Source organism: Jaculus jaculus, chromosome 16 (assembly GCF_020740685.1).
Source record: "Jaculus jaculus isolate mJacJac1 chromosome 16, mJacJac1.mat.Y.cur, whole genome shotgun sequence".
In the NCBI taxonomy this organism is placed as follows: Eukaryota; Metazoa; Chordata; class Mammalia; order Rodentia; family Dipodidae; genus Jaculus; species Jaculus jaculus.
The window spans coordinates 14,214,748-14,230,657 of record NC_059117.1 but is presented as its reverse complement, the minus strand read 5'-3'; the positions used below and the strand labels follow the sequence as shown (position 1 = coordinate 14,230,657).

At 42.7% G+C, this 15,910-nt stretch overlaps 1 protein-coding gene across 4 annotated transcripts in view; it reads left to right on the top strand.

The window, feature by feature from the left end:
- Positions 1 to 15,910, top strand: part of Ogdh (oxoglutarate dehydrogenase) — an 83,883-nt gene that overhangs the window by 38,568 nt on the left and 29,405 nt on the right. For 2 of the 4 annotated variants that reach the window (XM_004652908.2, XM_004652909.2), the window contains exon 5: positions 8,747 to 8,791. The exons of the other annotated variants lie outside the window; for them this stretch is intronic. In XM_004652908.2, the coding sequence (XP_004652965.1) occupies positions 8,747 to 8,791 (45 nt within the window). The remainder of the gene's footprint in view (positions 1 to 8,746; positions 8,792 to 15,910) is intronic. 4 annotated transcript variants of the gene reach the window in all.

The following is a 15,910-nucleotide window of genomic DNA, read 5'->3' as shown; positions in this document are numbered from 1 at the left end:
TAGAGGCATTGACTAAGTGGCCAGGTAGAGTGACAGGAACATCTGGTTATCTCAAGTATAGGAGCTTCTGTTCCTGGGGAGTTGGGTATACCACCCTCTTGGCATATGGAGGAGTTCTTGTTCAGTTGCACATGTTCAGCAGTACACAGCCTGAGAGCCTTATACTTGTGGGCTTCTGCAGAGACTTTACTGCACAGGTGTGGTGAAAGCATGGGTAGCATGTTGAAACGCAATTAGTTATCCAGGGTGTGACTTAATGCTTGCCCAATGAGTGGAGGCTTGGTAAGCCTGTATATTCAGATTCTTCAGCATTCCTTCCTCTTGGCCATAGGGCAAGGCCCTTTTTGAAATGAAATTTTCTTACCATCTATCAGAGATTATGTCAAAGAATTTCTTTGTAGCCAATTCTAAAACAGAAAGGCTGGGAAAAATTACAGTTACCTTGGGTAAGAAGAATTCTAGTTTCTATCACCTGCCTTGGGGAGGAAAATAAGAGCCAGGAACTTTGGACAAAAAACAAACAAACAAACAAACAGGGCTGGGGAGATGGCTTAGCAGTTAAGGCACTTGTCTACAAAGCCAAAGGAACCAGGTCCGATTCCCCAGGACCCATGTAAGCCAGATGCACAAAGAGGCACATGTGTCTGGGGTTCATTTACAGCGGATGAAGGCTCTGGCACACTCATTCTCTCTCTCTCTTTCTCTCAAATAAATAAATATAAATTAAATGGGGGGGGGGAACAGGGCTGGAAAGATGCCTTAGTGGTTAAGGCATTTGCCTACAAAGCCAAAGGACTCAGGTTTGACTTCCCAGAACCCACATAAGCCAGATGCACAAGGTGGCACATGTGTCTGGAGCTCGGTTGCAGTGGTCGAAGGCTCTGGCATGCCCCTTCTCTTTATCTGCCTGCCTCTCCCCAAATAAATAAACATAGGAGAAAAGTTTGGACAGACTGTTTTAAGTCTTAACTGAATTGGATCAGTTCAGATCATACACTAGACATGAATTTGCTCCTGCTCTTGTGCTACCAAGAAGTGGGTCACTTTGCAGCATTCCCAGGAGTTCTTAGAGCCTCTTTTTTGTGGGGAGGGAGTTCGAGGCAGAGTCTCACTCTAGCCCAGGCTGACCTGGAATTCACTATGTAGTCCCAGGGTGGCCTCGAACTCATGGTGATCCTCTTACCTCTGCCTCCCAAGTGCTGAGACTAAAGGTATGCACCACCATGCCTAGCTTTCTTTCTGTCTTTCTTAATAGTTTTTTTTTTTTTTTTTTAATTTGAGAGAGAAAGAGACAGAGAGAGGGAGAGGGAGAAAGAGAGAATGGGTGTGCCAGGGCATCCAGCCACTGCAAATGAACTCCAGACACATTTGCCACCTTGTACATCTGGCTTACCTGGTTTCTGGGAAATCGAACCTGGGTCGCTGGCTTTGCAAGCAGTGACCACTAAGCCATCTCACCAGCCCAAGCCTCTTTCCTATATTTTATCTTGTAGCAGTGCAGGTGTCCAGCTTCTTGACACTGTTATATGACATTGTCATCTCCCAAACTCACACTTGAAAATTATGCAGTTAAGTTACAGGGAAAATAGCTCGTTCACAATTTTTGTTGGGCTGCATGCATAACTATCTTGGGAAATATATATCCCAAAGCTGCATGTTGGAGACGCCTACTTTCATTAAAAACTCTTGTTTTTCATCCCCTAGTTCTTAGTCCTTTTACTGTGTGGTGGCCTCAAGCCTCTTCACTTCCTGTGTTTGTGTCCTACCAGCTCAGTGGGTGTCGTCCCTTCCATGTGCTCAGGTCAAGTCTTTAGCATCTAACTTCACCTCCCTTATGCTCATGGGGACCTTCCAGGAGTGCCTTCTGAGAAAAGCACCTTCCATAGCATCAGTCAAGGTAGGGACCACAAAATACTAGTTTTTTATAAATGCCAAACAACCAGAGAGAAGCAGGTAAGGGGATTGTATTCACTTTCCCACAGGAGCCTGCATTGTTCCTGTGTTAAAATGGGCCTTTCACAGTGATTCTCAGTCAGCATATTAGATTTGCCCCTTCTGGACTAATTAGATCAAGGCAAGCTAGAGAGGGAGCTCCTGGGTATTCCAAGCCCAGCAGGGTCTCTGAAAAGTAAGAAACCCCAAATGCTTCAGACGTAGCCCATCCTCTGAGTTCCCAAACCAGAGTCAAGCTGTCCTGCCTCATTTTCTGCAGGCCATCCTGGGGCTTTCCCTCATATTCACTCTGGGATACTGTCCTAGGTATTTGTGCTTCTGTAAGGTACATGATTTCAGGTTCACCAACAATAGGGTGAGGGTAGGGGATTTTATGAACCACAGGATAATGTACACAGAGCTTCTTGAAATCCTGTGACAAACACTTGTAGCCAGGAGCACTTGGGACCCACTGAAAGTCAGAAAGGAACCCAACTTTGTGTGTGTATGGGGGGTAGGGGTTGATCCTGCAATCCCCCCCCCCACCCGAGACAGACTTATGTAGCCCAGGTTGACCTAGAACTTATGGAGTGGGCCTTGAACTCCTAATTCTTCTACCTCTGCTTCCAAAGTGTGGTATTTCCAGTATGTTCCATCTGATTCTATGAATTTTGAGACAAGGTCTCATTATATAGCCTAGACTGCCCTTGAACTTGCACTCTATCCCTCCCTCCCTGGCTAGCCTGGAACTCACCATCCTCCTGTCTTGGCTTTCTAAGTATTGATCATAAGCCTACTGGCCTTTGTCACCTGTCAAAATGCTTGGACTCTTCCCCCACCCCCAGCTCCTACTGGTGTTGGGGATCAAGCCCAGGTCCTCAAATGTGCTAGGACAGCACACTGCCATTTCTCACCAGTCCTGTCAAATAGTGACATAAAAATCACATATTCTGGGATGGGGGTGGTGGCACATGCCTTTAATCCTAGCATTCAGTAGATTAGAAGTAAGGAGATTGCTTTGATTACAAGACCAGCTAGGTCAGGTCAGTTTGGACCTCAAGAAAAAAGAAAGAGAGAAAGGAAAAAGAATTTGTGATTTTTGTTTGTTTGTTTTCAAGCTAGGGTCTCACTGTAGCCTAGGCTGACCTGAAACTCACTTTGTAGCCTCAGACTGTCCTCAAACTCAAAGTGATACTCCTTCCTCTGTCTCCTGAGTACTAAAATTAAAGCCTATGTCACAGTACCCAGATGTGCATCACAATAAATTCTTTTTTAATAAACTTTATTGGTAGTTTCCATAAGTATAAACAATAAGCCATGATAATTCCCTCCCTCACCTCCATTGTCCCCCTCAAACCCTCCATTGAATCCTCTCCCCCTCTTAATCAGTCTCTCTTTTATTTTGATGTTATCTTTTCCTTCTATTATGAAGACCTTGTGTAGGTAGTGTCAGGCACTATGAGGTCATGGATATCCATCCAGGCCTACTCTTCCTTTGGCTCTTACATTCTTTCCACCACCTCATCTGCAATGGACCTTGAGCCTTGGAGGTTGTCATAAAGATGTCTCAGTGCTGAACACTCTTCTGTCACTTTTTCTCAGCACTATGGTGGCTTTCAAGTCACCCAGTGGTCATGGCCTTCTAAAAAGAGAAGCTGGACTGGAGAGATAGCTTAGCAGTTAAGGTGCTTAACTGCAAAGCCAAAGTACCTTGATTCAGTTCCCCAGGACCCACGTAAGCTAGATGCACAAGGTGGTGCATGCATCTGGAGTTTGTTTGCAGTGTCTGGAAGCCCTGGCGTGCCCATTCTCTCTCTTTCTCTCTCAAATAAATAAAAATATTTTTAAAAAGAGAAGCTTCTCTAACCAAAAATAAGAGTAGGATTAATATATGAGTATAAGCATTGAAAAAATACAGGGCATGGGCTGGAGAGATGGCTTAGCAGTTAAGCACTTGCCTATGAAGCTTAAGGACACCCCCCTTCTCTCCTCCCCCCCCCCTTCAAGGCTCAATTCCCCAGGACCCACATTAGCCAGATGCACGAGTCTGGAGTTCGTTTGCAGTGGCTGGAAGCCCTGGCATGCCCATTCTCTCTCTATCTTCCTCTTTCTCTCTCTCTGTCACTCTCAAATAAATAAATAAATGAACAAAAAAGTACAGGGCAATTTGTTGGACCTAATATATGCATTTAGCCAGCAGGGGCTATTCCCCTATTGCTGATGACCTCCTCAGACATAAGCACAATAAATTCTTTAACCCCAATCAATAGAAAAAAGTATAAGTTTGTAAGACATTTGAACCTGTAGGAAAATGTTTTAAACAATCTTTTTTTTTTTTAAATATTTTTATTTATTTATTTATTTGAGAGTGACAGACACAGAAAGACAGATAGAGGGAGAGAGAGAGAATGGGTGCGCCAGGGCTTCCAGCCTCTGCAAACGAACTCCAGACACGTGCGCCCTCTTGTGCATCTGGCTAACGTGGGACCTGGGAAACCGAGCCTCGAACCGGGGTCCTTAGGCTTTACAGGCAAGCGCTTAACCGCTAAGCCATCTCTCCAGCCCTAAACAATCTTTTTTAAAAAATGTTTTATTTGAGAGAGAGAGAGAGAGGGAGTGGGTACACCAGGACTTCTGTGTGCTGGAAAGGAACTCCAAATACATGTGCCACCTTGTACATCTCGTTTACCTGAGTACTGGCCAATTGAACCTGGGTCCTTAGCCTTCACAGGCAGGCAAGTGTCTTAATGGCTATGCCATCTCTCCAGCCTCAGGAAAATTATTTTGAATACCCATCCTTGATGTGTGGCTATCTAATATGACCAGTTCTGTAGAGTGCTTCAAGTCCAGCATTTCCCTTACTGCAGCCTAAGCTCTGTCACCCCTGGCTGGATAACCTTGGACTAGATGCTGCCCCTTTCTGAGCCGCAGTGACTTGTCTGTAAGGCAGATGATGATATCACCTGTTAAGGGTTTTTGTTGTTGTTGTTGTTGTTCGAAGTAGGGTCTCACTCTAGCCCAGGCTGATCTGGAATTCACTATGTAGTCTCAGGGTGGCCTCAAACTCATGGCAATCCTCCTACCTCTGCCTGCCAAGTGCTGGGATTAAAGGTGTGCACCACCACACGTGGCTCACCTGTTAAGGTTTTTAAGGTTTCAAAATTAGGCAAGACATCATTCATAGACCATACCTGCCAGCTCCATTGGGAGCTGAAGCAGAAGGATCTCCAGTGTCTTTCTCTTCATGTCTCCCTCCCCTTTACTTTTTCCCTTTCCTTCTGCCTTTTCCTCTTTTTATTTTTATTTATATATTTATTTATTTTTGAGAGAGAGAATTGGCGCACCAGGGCCTCAGTCACTAATAGAACTCCAGATGCTTGTGCCACCTAGTGGGCATGTGTGACCTTGTGCTTGCCTCACCTTTGTGTGTCTGGCTTACGTGGGATCTGGAGTCAGACATGGGTCCTTAGGCTTCAAAGGCAAGTGCCTTAACCATCAAGCCATTTCTTCAGCCCCCTTTCCCTGTTTCTTCTTCTCCTCTCTCTTCTTTCTGTCCCTTCTACCTGCCCTGTGTCTCCCCCTTTCTCTTTTCTTTCTCTTTTTCTTTCAACAGGCCTGTTATGGCCCTGGCTGACCTGGGGCTGTATGTAAATATGCTTGCCTTGAACTTGCTGCAAATAATCCTCCTGAGTGCTAGGATTATAGGCATGAGCCACCGTACCCAGCATCTTTCTACCCTTCTCTATCTCTTTCTGCATCTTTGCCTCCTACCCTTTCCTCCTCCTCCTCTCTCCCTCCCTTCCATGCTAAACTCGAAGAACTTTGCTGCTTCTGCCTTTTGAGTAGCTCCTTAGCTACAGGCTTTTTCACTAAAAATAATTTTGGAGCCAGGCATGGTGGTGCATGCCTTTCATCCCAGCACTCAGGAGGCAGAGGTAGGAGGATCACTGTGAGTTTGAGGTCACCCTGTGACTACATAGTGAATTCCAGGTCAGCCTGGATTAGAGTGAGACCATACTTCAAAAAATATATATATATATATTAATTTTAAAAATGTAGAGCAGTTTCTCAGTTCTTGGTTATGTTTCATGATTGTGCAGGGGATGGTTGGGATGGGGATTCCTTTTCCCTTGAGATGCTTCGTTGTAGTCAGGTTCAGTGTCCGTGGAAATGTGCTAGGTTATGTTGTAAACTTTTCTCGCTTGGGAATGAAGTTGGCTTCCAATGTTAAATGTCTTGTGGACACATTTCCTGTTACCCACAGGCCGTGTTGAGCTTCCATGGATTCCTTCTTGATACTGTGAGAGTAAGAGTAGGGTAGCCCATGGTTTCCTGATATGACACCTAGGGAGGCTTTCCCTAGCAGGCTTCAAAGAAGGCTCCTGAGTTTGGATGCCAAGGTAGAAATGAATACATGCTCAAAATGCTGCACTCAGGGTATTATCAATGGGAAGATCACAGCGAGTCCCATCATTAGCACCTTTTGGAGACACTGCTGAATCAGAAACAGATCAACTTGTAGAACTAACTGCAGTTATGTACTGTAGTGCCTTAGGAATTACAGTCGTGCCTTGCTCAGTGTGATGTGGGGGTAAGCACACCTTGTATATCTTACTCCAGTTAACTCTTGCCCTTGGTTTTCTCTTTCAAATGTAGTGGTTAAAATAGATTCCCATTTAAAATTGCCATTGTCTGTGGTTTGTGTATATCACATAGTATAATTCTTACCATGACAAAAATGATTGTTTTCCTTAATAATAGATTTAAACATAATTAAAAGAGAATTCAAAATGACACATTCTGTAAATAATCATGAGGAAAGCATAAAATTTCTCACTCATACACCATTACTATTTGTAAATTCCTAATAATAGTATTAAGATATGAATTTGCATTACATAGTTAAAAAGTTAACCCATTAAGTTCAAAACTGTCAGAATTTCAGCTACTTGAGTACATTGGTTCTTGCCTCTGTGGCTTTAACATCACAGTAATAACTTTCCTACCCATCTTCTGACTTACTAGAACTCTCTCTTCCTCCCTTCCTCCTTACCTCCCTCCCTTTCTTTTTTTTCAAGGTAGGGTCTTGCTTTAGCTCAGGCTGACCTGGAATTCACTATGTAGTCTCAGGGTGGCCTTGAACTCATGGAATTGAACCTGGGTCCTTAGGCTTCACAGGCAAGTGCTTTAACCGCTAAGCCATCTCTCCAGCCCTAATGAGGATTCTTGATAGACACTCGGGAATCAGTAAACCCGGTCACACTCCCTCCCAGGGTCACATCGTGCTTCTTACCTGCTGTGCTTCACCTAAAAGTGCTGTGGTCATAGCCTCAGTTGGCAAACTATTTGAGTCCTCACGTGCACCAGGAAAATGTGTGCTTTCTGTAAATGACTACCACAAAAGCTTCTCTGGCTTTCTCTTCATTTTCTTTGGCTTGTGTCCTTTGTTTGCCTTTTATTTTAAAAATATAGGGCCAGGAGTGGTGGTGCACTTCTTTAAGTCCTAGCACTCTCGGGACGCAGATGTAAGAGGATCGCTGTGAGTTCGAGACCACCTGAGACTATATAGTAAATTCCAAGTCAGCCTGAGCTAGAGTGAGACCCTACCTCGAAGGGGGGGAAAAAAAGGTCAAAATGAAAACATCCACTTAACTCAGCACCTAGATAGTAAACATTATACTTCACTGCCTTAATGTGTTTTTTTAAACCAGAAGGCACATTTGCATGTCTCTTTGAGGTTCTCCCTTGCGTCCAAGCTGTGCTGTAGCTGCTTAATGTCATCTCCAGTCTTGATTTTAAAGACTGAAGAAGAAAAGTTACATTTTCATACTCACCTTAAGCACGACGTTGCTATTTTTGTGCTGAGCTTGGGTAGTCTATGGTCCCAAGGAATCAATGGTCACTGAGGTCTTGTGAATGCTATTAACTCCCAGTGTAGAAGTTTTGGTGAGCCTACATATATGCTCATTGAGATCTCTTCAAGGTCAGAGCTTGAACCCTCAGTTTGAATGGACACAGGAGGATTTGCAGTGAAATGACCATGACTCTTGTGTGCCTCTGTTACCACCTTCCTTTGTGACCCCATCCTCCATGCCTGTATATCCAGGCAACAAGTCCAGAAAGAATTTCGTATGCCCAGATAAATACCCCGAGCTTCACTACTGACAGGACAAACTTACAAGAGGGCAGAAACGCATTGAAAGCTCATAGAAAGAAGGAAAGCATACAACTGCTTCGTTGTGTGTTCTTGGGGGCATTTTCAGTCACTGAACTCTTCTATTCCAGGTTTGCCATCTTGTACAGGAAGACAAAGGATCCTCCTCCTGTTCTTTGGAATCTTTAGGATTAGATCTAGACTGCAGCCTGAATACAGTTCTGAGAAATGGCTAATCTGTGTGCAAATGAGGCCTTTTCACTTTCTTTCCCTCATTTTTCATCCCATGGTTGTCTAGATTACGGGTATGTCACTTTCCAGGAGAGCACTATGTCTGCTGCTTCTAGAGGTTAGGGGGACAAGAAGATCAACAAGTGATGCTGCCTGGTGATTCCCCAGTGTCAGTGGGGTGACCTTCCAGCTTTCCGATTCACCTGCTATTCTGTGAACAAGTCATACATTTACCACAACAGCTCTTAGTGATTGAACCCTGATCACAGACCCTTGTCTCCTTTCGTGTGTATGTTCATGTGACAGTGTCTTTGTTGCCTGTTACTGTGATGATGGTAAAGGGTTTTGGTGTTGGGGTTTTAAAACTAACTCTCACCTGTCTTTTTCCTTCTTCTGCGCTCACCCACGCTACCCCACTCTGCCTCTCAGATCTTGCAGTTTTCAAGGAACGACTTCGTATGCTAACAGTAGGAGGTATGAATATAATGAGCCTTTCACCTTTCTGGAGTTGAGGACTTCATTTGACTAGGATGTGTAACTTTTCCTAGCATGTAATTTGGGGAAAGTTGACACAACTTCTATCATTGTTTTATTAATTATTTTGAAACACGTTTTCTCCTCCATTTACTTATCAACCCCTCAAATAGAGCTGCTTTTCTGGTATCAATTTGTTTCTGTTCATTTTACATTCTAAAGACCGTTTTTCATCTTCACACATGCTTTGCCATTATGTCATTGTAAACGTGCATCTTCATCAGAATTGACCTTCAGCTCCTACTGAGATTAGCTGGGGACCTGAGGCCATATCAGCTCTGCATGGGTGTTTGTTGTCCTCCACATTGTGTGTTGTGGCTTTGTCTAGACTCTGGATTCCTTCAGATCCTGCCTCCTGGGCATTTTGGACAAAATTTCCAAAATGTTCTATGTTTGAAGGACAAATGAGGCATTAATGAAAGCTTTCTGAGAACCTTTTTATGACCCATGTTTTTTGGTGAAACACCCTTGGGGAATCCAAAGTTAAGGTGCTGGGGCCATCTGCCTGCCATCAACTCTCCCTATCCCTCTCTCTGGCAGCCAGTTTCTTCTCCAGGCTTCTCTTAAGATGCTCTTTTCCTCTGTCTTACTCATAATAAGATTTTTATTTTGAGACAGTTGTGGATTCATATAGCTACAAAAATTAACCATGATTCCATAGTCTTCAGCCAGTACTTTGAGTGGTGCAGCTGTAAGGCTGCAGCACACCTCGTGCCTGGGCAGCACGTCTGTGTGGTCAGAAGACTCAGGATCCTTTCCCTTCCATTCCACACACCGCGCTTCAGCCTGGGCAAGCAGTGTAGTAGTCTCCATTTCTGAAACTTCATCATTTTAGGAGTGCTGTAAAAATGGAATCACAGTCTTTTGTGGGATTGGTGTTATTTCAATCAGACTAGTTGTCTAGAGATGCAGGTTGTTGATGGGGATCACTGGCTTGTTCTTTTTACTGATGAGAAGTGGTATTTTAAGTATTAATGTAGTCAAGGACCTCTGTGATCATAAGGTGGCCTGGGCCTAGAACCAGGGGCCCCTTGCCCCTGTTTCTTGTGGCAGGGCTGGCATCTGAGGTGTTTAAGGCACCCAGGTGGCTCTTTGCAGGCAGAGCAACTAATGGGCCCATTGAGCCCAGGTCGCAACAGCTCCCATCCAGGCTCCTTGCTTCTCCAGACATTTCTAGGGGATAGCTTTTGCCACGGGAACTTCTAGAAATCTGAGTGTGGGGCAGCCCTGAGATTGAGATCTGAAGCAGGGATGGACAGCCCCTAACCCAGGGACAGGTACAGGCCTTGAGATAGCTCTGTAGTGAGGGTAGGAACGGGGCAGGCAAAAGTTGGGTAGTATGCTGGCAGGGCTGGAGAAAGACGTGGAGAGGGACTGACTTCCAGCTGCTCCAGTTCCCTGGAGTGAAGAGCCCTGAGAGGTGGGGTGGCAGTCCCTGAGTTAGTACCCCACATGCTGGAGAGCCTTCAGGTGGACACCAGCATCACGAACAGGGTCATGATCCAAAACCTGGCTGATAATTATTTTTTGTTTATTTATTTATTTATTTAAGAGCAACAGAGAAAGAAAGAGAGAGAATGGTCGCGCCAGGGCCTCTAGCCACTGCAAATGAATTCCAGATGCGTGCACCCCTTGTCCATCTGGCTAACATGGGTCCTGGGGAGTAGAGCCTTGAACCAGGGTCCTTAGGCTTCACAGGCAAGTCTTAACCACTAAACCATCTCTCCAGCCCTGATAATTATTTTTGCTTATAAATGCCTTAGTTGCTCTGTCACCATTAGCTGAAAAACAAATTCTGTCCTTCATTGAGTAGCGTTTTACACTTTGGTCAAAAAAATTAGTGGGATTTATTGTGTGGGTCTATTTTGGGTTTCTGCTTTTCTTGAGTATCACATCTTAATTGCTATAGCTATTAAACTCTATTTTCCATTTTCAGAATTGTTTTAGGTACTTTAGAGCCTTTAAGAACAAGTATGCCTCTGTTCTCATAAGTCCCTGCTGACATTTTGTTAGGAATTGTGTCAGACATACAGGTCCATTTAGAAAAAACTGATAATTGTTGCTCCTGTTTTCTACAAGATTGTACAGAACCTATATTAATTCTTCCTTAAATATTTGACAATGTTTTCCAGCAAACCATCTGAGCTGATTTTTATTTCAGGTGCTTTTATTGATATGAAATGTAATTATTTTATATTGGGTGAATAATAATAGTTTATGTTCTTCTATAAATGGTTTATTTTGTCTAAGTTGTGAAATATATTCCTTTTTCTCATCTGGGGGACCTAAGGTGGCATCATGTTTCATAGTAAAGTTTGCTAGAAGGGATTTGCCAGTGTTATATCTTTTTAAAGAACTAGTTCTTTGTTTCTTTTGTTTTTCTTCAATTTCATTGATTTCTGTTCTTCATTAGTTCTGTCTTGTTGGTTTTTTGTTTGTTTTGTTTTCCCTCTTCTAGTCCTGGGTGGAGAGTAAGAACTTGGATTATTAATTGAAGATTTTTCTTTTCTGATGTATGCTTTAGATACTCCCACAAACTTACACGTGTCATTATATGTAGTATTTTCTGTAAACTGAGTACATTTTTTTACACCTTAATACTTCTTATTTGACCCTTAGGTTACTCATAAGGGTGTTTATCCCTTAGTATCCAAATATTCTTTTTTTGTTGTTGTTATCTTTCCCTTGCTGGCTTCTTGTTTGATTTCATTCCTGCCTCCATTAGATTTTTTTGGTTTTTTGAGGTAGGGTCTTATTCTAGCCCAGGCTGACCTTGAATACATTTAGTAATCTCAGGGTGGCCTTGAACTCATGGTGGTCCTCTTAGCTCTGTCTCCCAAGTGCTGGGATTAAAGGCATGTGCCATAATGGCCAGCCGTTTTTTCCATTATTTTATTATTTTTTTAATCTAGAGAGAAAGAGGTGTGTGTGTGTGTGTGTGTGTGTGTGTGTGTGTGTGTGTGTGTATGGAGTGAGAGAGAGAGAATATGGATGCAACAGGGCTTTTAATCACTGCAAACCAACTCCAGATGCATGTACTACCCTGTACATCTGGCTTTATTTACATGGGCACTGGGGAATTGAACCTAGGTTCTTAGGCTTTACAGGCAAGTGCCTTAACCACTGAGCCATCTCTGCAGCCCTGTTTTTTATTTCACTGCCAATTCTTTTGTTTAAATTACAATTTAAATTTAGTATAATTATTGATGTTAGAATGTAAATCTGCAGTTTCCCATTTGTTCTGTTTTTTCATCTTTTTCTTTTCATTTATTTACAGTCTTCTGCCTTTCTATGGATTTTATATCCATATTCTAAAATCTCATTTCTGTATAAATGTAGTAACTTTTCCATGTATCTCTAGCTATGTATTTGCTCTAGGAATTACATTCAACACAATTTATCACAGTGTACCATTATCATTATTTTACCAGTTAATGTTGAATAGAAAATTTACCTCCTCTTATTTAAAAAAAAATTTTCTTTTGTTCATTCTTATTTGTTTATATGAGAGTGACACAGAGAGAGAAAGAGGCACAGAGAGAGAGAAAGAGAGAATGGGTGTGCCAGGGCTTCCAGCCACTGCAAACGAACTCGACGCATGCGCCCCCTTGTGCATCTGGCTAACGTGGGTCCTGGGGAACCGAGCCTCAAACCTGGGTCCTTAGGCTTCATAGGCAAGCGCTTAACCGCTAAACCATCTCTCCAGCCCAAATTTTTTGTTTATTTTTATGTATTTATTTGAGAGCGACAAACAGAAAGAGGCAGAGAGAGAGACAGAGAATGGGCACACAAGGACCACTAGCCACTGCAAACAAATTCCAAATGCATGCATCCCCTTGTGCATCTGGCTAATGTGGGTCCTGGGGAATCGGGCCTCGACCGAGGCCTTAGGCTTCACAGGCAAGGGCTTAACCACTAAGCCACCGCTCCAGCCCTCCTTTTATTATTTTTGTCACTGTCCTCCATTAGTTGTGTTAAATATTCCTTCTAAGAGCTCACAGTATACAGCACTTCAGCCACCACGTGTCATTAAGAAGAGCCAAGAAGAGAAGAGGCATCTTCTACGTTCACTCCCACCTTTATTTTGTATTCTTTTTATCTGTGTGAGGGCTGCTTTTCTCAAATCCCTTCTATTTCAACGGTTCTTTGGCCATTCTTTTAATACTGATGTGCTGGTGACATCCTGGTTTTTCCTTAGCTTTTAACACAGTACTTTGGATGTAAGATATATGATCCTTTTATTGATAGGTGTACTACCACTTTAATCTAGCATACAGGCTTTCCTGATAAGAAATCTCTTATCATTCAAAGCAGTTTTGTGTTTGTGTTCCCTGTAAGTAGATGTCACTTTACTATGGAAGCTTTCAAGATTTTTAATGTTCAGATGTTTGTTTTATGTTAACTTTATATTATTTAAGTTTTTGTTATGTTGTACTTATTTATATGTCTTACCCCTTGAATTCGGTCAGCTTCTTGAATTTGAGTTTTAAGCCTTTTAATGTTGCAGTCAGGTTTGCATTGCTGGTAGAAATCACCCAACCAAGACAGCTTGTGGGTGAAAAGGTTTATTTTGGCTTACATGCTTGGGGAGGAAGCTCCATGATGGCAGGGAAAACGATGGCATGAGCAGATGGTGGACATCACCTCCTGGCCATTGGGTGGACAAACAGCAACAGGAGAGTGTGCCAAACACTGGCAAGGGGAAACTGGCTATAACATCCATAAGCCTGCCCCCAACAATATGCTGCCTTCAGGAGGCGTTAATTTCCAAATCTCTACCAGCTGGGAATCTAGCATTCAGAACACCTAAGTTTATGGGGGACACCTGAATCAAACCACCACAGCTGTATTTGGGAAACTTGTTATTTTCTAAGTATCTTTTTCAGCATCCTCTTTCTGGGATTTGATCTACTTGGATTTGAAATTTTACATTATATATTATATTATATATAATATATATTTTATATTATGTTGTCACTTGCCCCTAAAGCTCCCTTCATTGTTTTTTTCTTTCTTTTCTTCATATTTGTTAACTTTTGTTCTTCCATACTCAGATTCGGGGTCTCTCCATCCTGCCATTGAGCCCATTTGTTTTTAATTTCCATTTGGTCCTTCTTTGTGTCTTCAATTTTTGCTGAAAATTTGTTTCTTAAATTTTTTGTTTGTTTGTTTGTAAGAAGAGAGAAAGAATGGGGGCATCAGGGCCTCTAGCCATTGCAGACAAACTCCAGATGCATGTGCCAGTTTGTGCATTTGGCTTTATGTGGTTATCGGAGAATTGAACCCAGGTTGTTAGGCTTTGCAGGCAAGTGCCTTAACTGCCTGAGAATTTGTTTTGTAATAACATTTTTGTCACTGTTATGTTTGTAATTTCTCATTGAAACAATTTTATTATAGCACCATTAAAATTTTAGGTCATTCAGCCAGGCGTAGTAGCGCACGCCTTTAATCCCAGCACTCAGGAGGCAGAGGTAGGAGGATAGCCATGAGTTCGAGGCCACCCTGAGACTACAGAGTGAATTCCAGGTCAGCCTGGGCTAGAGTGAGACCCTACCTCGGGAAAAAAAAAAATAGGTAATTCTAACATCTGTGTTAATTGTGATGTTTCAATTCATTGTTTGTCATCCAATCTGAGATATTCCTGATTCACTTCATTTCTTTGCTTTTATTTCCTGTCCTGTTTTGGATGTTTTGTGGGTTTTTTATGTTTATTATTATTATTATTATGTTAAGGAGATGCTGTGTATGGATATATCATGTGTAGGTATGATGCCCTCTTTTCCCTCATCCCCACACCCATTCTGTTGGGGATACTCCTCAGTGGGTCTGCAGGTATTCCCCATGGTGGTGATGGTTATGCACTGTGGGAGCAGCAGTCAGTTATTTTTGGAGGGGAGGAGGGAATGCCTCTGGGCATGATGTCTCAACTTGTGTCTCTTACAATCTTTCTGTTCCCTCTTCTGCAAAATTACCTGAACCATAGTGGTGAATTTTAGGTCTACTTCAGTGATGAGCTCTTAGGAGCCTCTGGATCTCTGCTTTGATAGGTGTTGAGTATTCTCAGGGTCTGTCTCCTTCACCCTGGTGCTGATTATCAGGTTCACCATGGAAGCAGCACTCTTGCTCATCTCCCCAGTTCCTCTGTGGATTCAGCTGTGGCTTGGCTGAAGTGCAAGGGTTGGTTTATCACCTTTAGTCTTGCTTCCTTTGAGACCAGGGAAGCGGGCCTGTTTCGGATTTTTATGCTCACTTTAAAAAAAAATTGCATTTCAAGCCAGGCGTCGTGGCACACGCCTCTAATCCCAGCACTCGGGAGTCAGAGGTAGGAACTCTGTGAGTTCGAAGCCAGCCTAGACTACATAGTGAATTCCAGGTCAGTCTGGGCTAGAGTGAGACCCTACCTTGAAAAACCAACCAAACAAACAAACAAAAAAAAATAGAAATAATAGAAATTCCATTTCTATTTATGTATAGTAGGTTTTATTGTTTATTTTCATATAGCAGGCTGGCCTTGACTCAGTATATAGCCAAGGATGACCTTGAACTCCAGATCCTGTTGACTTCATCTCCCAAGTACTGTGATTAAAGGCATATACCACCATGCCTGGCTCTGTTTATTTTTTGTTCTTTCATAGTGTATTTTTTATTGAAATAGAGTTTTTGATACTGTGAGCATTACAGTCTTCTATGAATATTCTAGTCTTGCAGACCTCTAGACCCTACTCTGGTGGAGGAATACTACCTTGTTTCCACAAGTGGGTGTATTACCTCCTAGAGAAGAGGGGGTTTTGAACTTGATCTTACAGATTTTCTAAAATCTCGATGTGGAATTGTGTGGTTAAGCTCATAACAAGTTGGTGGGTACCAGTGAGCCTCAGTGTTTTCTGTTATTTGAGTCTCAAAGTTTTCTATCTTACTAACCTGCCTGCCTCCTGATAGAACAGCATTTGTGGGGCTTGTTATTATTGTTATTTATTTAGGAGAAAGAGACCATGAGCATCCCAGGGCCTCTTGCCACTACAGAAGTGCTCTAGACACATTCACCACTTTGTGCACCTG